Below are 6,000 nucleotides of genomic sequence, written 5' to 3' on the forward strand. Positions count from 1 at the left end.
ACAGCTTAGTGTCAAATCTACTAGAACACCTGCAATAACAAAAGTGGGATCATCAGTGCAGAGAGTAGTTTCTGTGCAGATCAGTGTCTGCTCCCCCAACTAAGTGCCTTGCTCCCCTCCACTGTATGCCCAAGTATACAGGAAAGTTAGGCATGTGATCTACCTCCTCCCCCTATGTTTAATCTCCTTCCTTTTAAATTTAATATATGTTCTCTCGCACCCCCTCCCTCCTCTGCCACTTTGTGTCTCTTCAGCAGGCTTCACACTTGCAAGTACAGAGAGTGCACCCCCCTCACTCCTCTCTCACTCTGTGTCTCCCCTGATAGGCTTCACATTTAAAGTGCAGATAGCTCAGTCCCTTCCCTCTTCTCCTACTCAGTGTCCATCCTAGTCCTTCCCCCAGCCACATTACACTTTGAACTGCAGAAAAACAAGTTCAATTGTTTTTCTGGCATCCAAATGCTGTAATGGGTTATGGAGAGAGAATTAAGGGGCTGGTATGAGTGAGGTCGGATGTGGAACAGCTGCTGCTGGGAGACCAGTGGGAGGAATTTCCAGTAAGCCAAACATACAGAGCAGACGCATGTTGACAGGCTCCCATCCCCCTGCTGTCCTGAATGACATTGCTGGTCCCCAGTATGCACCTGCTGCCAGAGACCAGTGCTGTCAATCAGACCTCACTATATACTCATCTCCTTCTGAACAGTGTGGTTGCAAAGCAATGGGTAAGGGGCACCCTGTCAACCATGCTAACTTAGAATCTGCAGCATTTATAAAAGTGTTGATCATATTCTCTAGCACAGGGCTCAAAATTTCCACTCACCCCCTCGCAAATTGCGAGTGAAAATTGCATGGGGGCGAGTGGAAATGAAGCCATTGAGTCAGGCACTCCTCGGGGCGGCTTCTCTCCTCCTCACCGACATGATGACAGCGCTCCCTCGTCCGTCCGTCCGGGGTCGCAGGAGGGAGCCCTGCCTGCTGTCAGGATTGCCGAGCGGGAGAGAACCCGCGAGGAGAGAAGTCGCCCCGAGGGGGAGAGAAGCCGCGCTCACAGCTGTCAGGATGGCCGAGCGGCGAGGAGATCGGAGCCGCTGTCATCCTGTCAGTTTCAGGAACATATTCCCAGGGGGGCAGAAGGGACAAAAAAATGTTTCTTGTGAGACTTCTTTATGTCTGGGCAATTCTTGATGGAACAATATATAATTCAAAGTCTTTAGTGAAATCTCCCTAAAGAACAGCAAATCCAGAAATGTAGCCTATTGGAGCTACCTAAAAATAATTCATAAAATAATATCACAATTTTTCTTTAAAAGTTAAGCTTTGCCATCATCCCGCCCTTTTGGTCAGTGAGATTGCAGATCACATTAGAGGTCCAACAGAAATGCATGACCAAAATCAACTTTTAAAAGGAAAAGATGACATTTGCTGTTGGATTTGCTGTTTTAAAAGGTGTTGTTAATGATGATAACTGACTGTAGAGCACCAGATCTCAGATTGGTTAATCTAATAAGACATTGAAAAGTTCAGTAACCAATAGTAAACAGTCATCCTTTAACTGAGTGCAGTTATTATTGGTTTGCTATGTGTACTTTATTTGACTATTGTCATTGAAATTTGAAAGTGGCATGTCCCTACTCATTCAGCTGTGTGCCCTTTTTCTAATTTTTTATTTACATCATAGCTGCTTTCTGTGCGCTAGAAGACCCCAAAAGTCTGGTGTTGTAATAAAAGCTTGTGGCTGCAAGTAAATAAAAATGCAACCATCATATGTAATATGTGCCTGACTTAAAACAAATACATATTTTTCATGTTTTTTTGTGAGGTTAATTCAGGTTACAGTTATACAGAAGATGGCATGAGCACAACATTTTGGGGTTGGGGGTACAACAACGGTTATAGCTAAATCTAGGTAGTACATTTATGCTTGGCGAACCAATAATTTTAAACTATGTGTACAAAGAAAAACATGAGTAGAAAAAAAGGTGGTGGGGGATCAAAGTGGGTGGCTCAAGAATTGTTGGTTAGAGGTATTGTAGGCTAAGTAAATAAAGTAGAAGGTGGGGTTGATTAATAGTTGGGATGGTCCAGGAAAGGTAAGGAAGAGAAATAACCGGAGAGTGGGGAGAAGGAGAGGGAAAAGGGGAAGAAAAATAAAAAGACAACAAAAAGGGGATAAAGGGGGGTGGGACACGAGTGATTAGCAGTTGAGAGGTTGACAGTCAGACATTTAAGAGGGAGTGGTCAAAGGTTCTGGGCAGGTAATTACCTTTTTTTAATTTTAGGTCTAAAATCATTACAGCGATTAAAATAAATAGTATGTTTTCTGTTTGCTGCATCCAAGGATCATTTGTTTTGTCTAATCACAGTAATTGTAATAAAACTTCAATTTTGTGATAAGCAAATATTTTTGGTTTCTATGTCGAGTTAATTTTTTGTTACTGTAATAGAACTAAACAACATACTGTTCTAAAATTACATTTATTTTGGTTTCCTCTGTTGCCTAATTTAGCTGAAACAGTTATCTTGAAAATATAGGTTAATTACAGAGCAAACAACAGTTTAGATCAGGAAGAGCCGTACTGTATGTGATGCATGATTACTTTTCAATTAAATGCACCATTTACTCTGCACACTTGGTGTCCTTATTTCAATTTTGTGTAAAGATTAAGTAATGGCCACTGAATAAACCGAAAAAAAGAGATGTCATGAGTTAATGAGATTTCCATCATGTCAGAAATTTAGATGAAACTTTTTAAACAAACTTAGATGTCTTCAGTGTCTTATAAACTGCTTACCATTGGTGTTATGTCATGAGTTTAACAAGCTGGATTTACATAGTTACATAGTATATGAGGTTGAATAAAGACATTAGTCCATCAAGTCCAACCTATTAAAGAAGTTTCTCAGCAAGCTTTTGTCATTCCAATTTAAAATAAGCAATGCTATTTGGTAAGCATCAAATAAATCAAACGTAAAAGGAAATTTGCAATGAGAAAAATAAAAGAACGGGAGAATATCATTGTTGGTTTCCATATGAATTTGCTAGCTACCTCGTTGCCTTTGAATTTAGTACTCTCTGGGGGTTATTTATGAAAAAAGTAGAGACTATTCACTGTGCAAAGCCAATATTCACTTAGCTTTATAAATAATGGGAAGCTGCATTTGCTTTGAATACCCAGCCATGTGCAAGTATGGAAAGGAAAAAATGGATTGCAAGTAATTGGATGACTGAAGTGGAAACAACTTCACCTTATTTACTAAGCTAGGTAAACCTTCATGTGCTGCTATGGGCAGAGTAGTTAGCTGGAAATGTAACAATAAAAAAATATTCCCTGTACAGCTGCCATCTTGTCCCTCTTCCCTAGCAACTAATATCCCCAGCACTGTAGTAGTGTCCTGAGTATGTGACAGCTCTCCCGCTACCTGTCCTTAAATTAGGCATGCATCATACTGAGAACAGTGACATGTATTGCTAGAGTTGACCCTGCCGGGTGCTTCAGAGAGAGGTTATTGAAGGTCCAATTAAGATATTGCTATGGGGCCCAATCAGGGATATTAAAATCTGCATGTTTTCAGCTGCATACATTCTATTCCCCTTACTTGATGGTTACTAACTGTATTTTTGTTTACCATGTTTTTGGCAGGATTGTGACATCATTATGACATCAGGGGGTGTTCTGATAGGTGTTTTTTTTTTTGCATCTGTTTGTCTATATATAGCTTAGTGTCAGTTGTGCACATTGCCAATGCTAAGCCTGATAAAGGTGCTCTGTGTGGCCCTGAAAGCACTTGTTTTGTGACTCCTGTTAACACTGTCATTGTAGTGATAATTTTTTGACTAATGATTATGGCAAACTTACTTTCGTGGAATATGGGTGTGCACGTGAATGTGTCCAAGGCAAACAGATCTTTTGAAAACTTTTTGCAGTTTGTTTGCTAACATGTATGGCTGGCATTTTACATGTATGGGCACATTATAAAACATACCACAACAAAAATAAAATGAAATATTTTCAAAACTGTAAATGAAATCCATCATAAGAGAAACATGAAGGCTTCTATTTTTTACATCTCCTAATTACGTGTTGTCTGGTTGTCACGGTGACTTTCTTGCTTCAGTGCTATTAGCCACTCAGTCACTTTTCACCTTCTGAAAATGCTTGTTGAATGCAGTCATGCTGACTCTCTTGCTCCATAACATGTGCCCACTCAGCCACTTATTTTCAACATTCTTGACCTACATACTTCTTTCAGGTTAGTGATTCACAAAGTGAAGCCAGATAATCAGCAAATCAACAGCTAACCAGCATATTCAAAACAAGCTAAGCAATGACAGCCCCCATGGTTTACTTTAAAGTTTATCTAAACCAAAGTACACACATTTGGGATATTATAGCTTAGCAGTCCGTAGATGTGCCGGCTGCATGATATTTTTTTTAGGCTTTTTAACCTTTAATTTCACCTGGTGACCTTGCCAGTAACACACTTCCTGTTCTAGGGTGCACTGTATCTATGCAGAAACACTATCACCATAGGGCAGGTCTACAGAACATCTCTGTTCTTCTCCATAATAGATGTGAGGTGTTCTGTAGTCTACAGAGCTAGCTGGGAAGAATGTAACGGATATGAGTGTAGCACAGGCAGAGTGCACAGGAATCTCACAAGACTTCTGGCAGGATCAACAGGTATTTTATGCACTTATTGAACAGATATAACGAAATACAGACTAAGAGAGCTAATAATTGAAATTAATTGCTAGGGTTTCCATGCCCTTTAACGTTAAAATGTATTTGTTTTTATTGAAATATTTATCTTATTTCAGATGTAATACAGGGAACAGTCAGCAACGCGTGTGGAATACAGGCAACCAGAGCTGTAACAGGCGAAAATATATACTCAAAGAAGCACACAACGAATTAACTTTCCGGCATCAGCAAGATTTGCCTCTGCCCCAGTTAAGGAGAGAGACTCCAAAATTGCTCACCACCACTAATGGGAAAGCGGAATCCCTTAACATACCTAGAAATTCGGTGGTACAAGAACTGTCAGAACTGGAAAAACAAATAGAGGTTATAAAGCAAGAACTGCAGATAGCTATGAGCAGAAAAAATGAACTGGAAGAGTACCAGATGAAAAACAGGACTGCTAAGTCTTAAAAGCAGCTTCCCAGTCTTAACATTAAGAAACTTTATGACCGACACAAGTCATGTCAAAGACAGACTCTTTTTGGTCACTACACAGGAAAACTACATGAATCATTTCTCTACTTCTGATGAGATTTGTTTGTCTTTTTTGTAAGATATAACATGTATTTCTCTAGTGCGTGAACTGTCATCCAGTATTAAAATGTGACCTTGGACTCTTTTCAGCTGAGAACCACTTCTGCTCTTCTGTCCCCTCTATGTTATTAAATGAAGGTTTTCACTTCTAAGCCCCTTAGTGTGCATTAATAAAACTAAAATGGTTTTGAATTATCTCCACTGAGTCCTTTGCTAGTATTTTTAACTTTTATGAAGGAAATCTGCATTTAATGTGTGTCTGTGAAATTGAAATTTCAGCAGTTTGAGGCTAGTGGAGAACGAGGGTGAAAAATTAATTACTCGTCTGTTCTGTAATGGACTTCTAAAGGAAGTGCAGCAACCTTTTTGATGATACTAAACTGATTACATTTTTGAAGAGGTCAGTGAAAGACAATAATAAAGGTTTTATGTTTATTGGACTTTGGGAGTATATCAGAAGAGTTCCCAAGTAGAAACTTAATGATTGATGTTTGCACTTTGGCATATGTGTTGAGCAAATAAAGTTTATAGTAAAACTGTATAAAAACCGGAAGAGTGTGAAGAAAAAAAATACATTCAAATCTGGTTGCTAATTTATATCTTGACACTTATTCCAGCTTGACAAATGTGCACCCAATGGCACTGAGTTGCAGAATGTTAAAAAGTTTGTTGTACCTTTCACAAGTTAAATGTGTATTGATTTTGATATGTACAGTTAGTC

The 6,000-nt window shown here is 39.2% G+C and overlaps 1 protein-coding gene across 1 annotated transcript in view; it reads left to right on the forward strand.

Moving 5' to 3' along the window:
- Positions 1-5,791, forward strand: part of GRIN3A (glutamate ionotropic receptor NMDA type subunit 3A) — a 264,558-nt gene extending 258,767 nt beyond the window's left edge. Inside the window, exon 9 of the mRNA XM_018565288.1 lies at positions 4,823-5,791. Coding sequence (XP_018420790.1) covers positions 4,823-5,156 — 334 coding nt within the window. The 3' untranslated portion in view covers positions 5,157-5,791. The remainder of the gene's footprint in view (positions 1-4,822) is intronic.
- Positions 5,792-6,000: the final 209 nt, after the last annotated feature.

Source organism: Nanorana parkeri, unplaced genomic scaffold (genome assembly GCF_000935625.1).
Source record: "Nanorana parkeri isolate BGI_ZX_2015 unplaced genomic scaffold, ASM93562v1 scaffold828, whole genome shotgun sequence".
Classification (NCBI taxonomy): Eukaryota; Metazoa; Chordata; class Amphibia; order Anura; family Dicroglossidae; genus Nanorana; species Nanorana parkeri.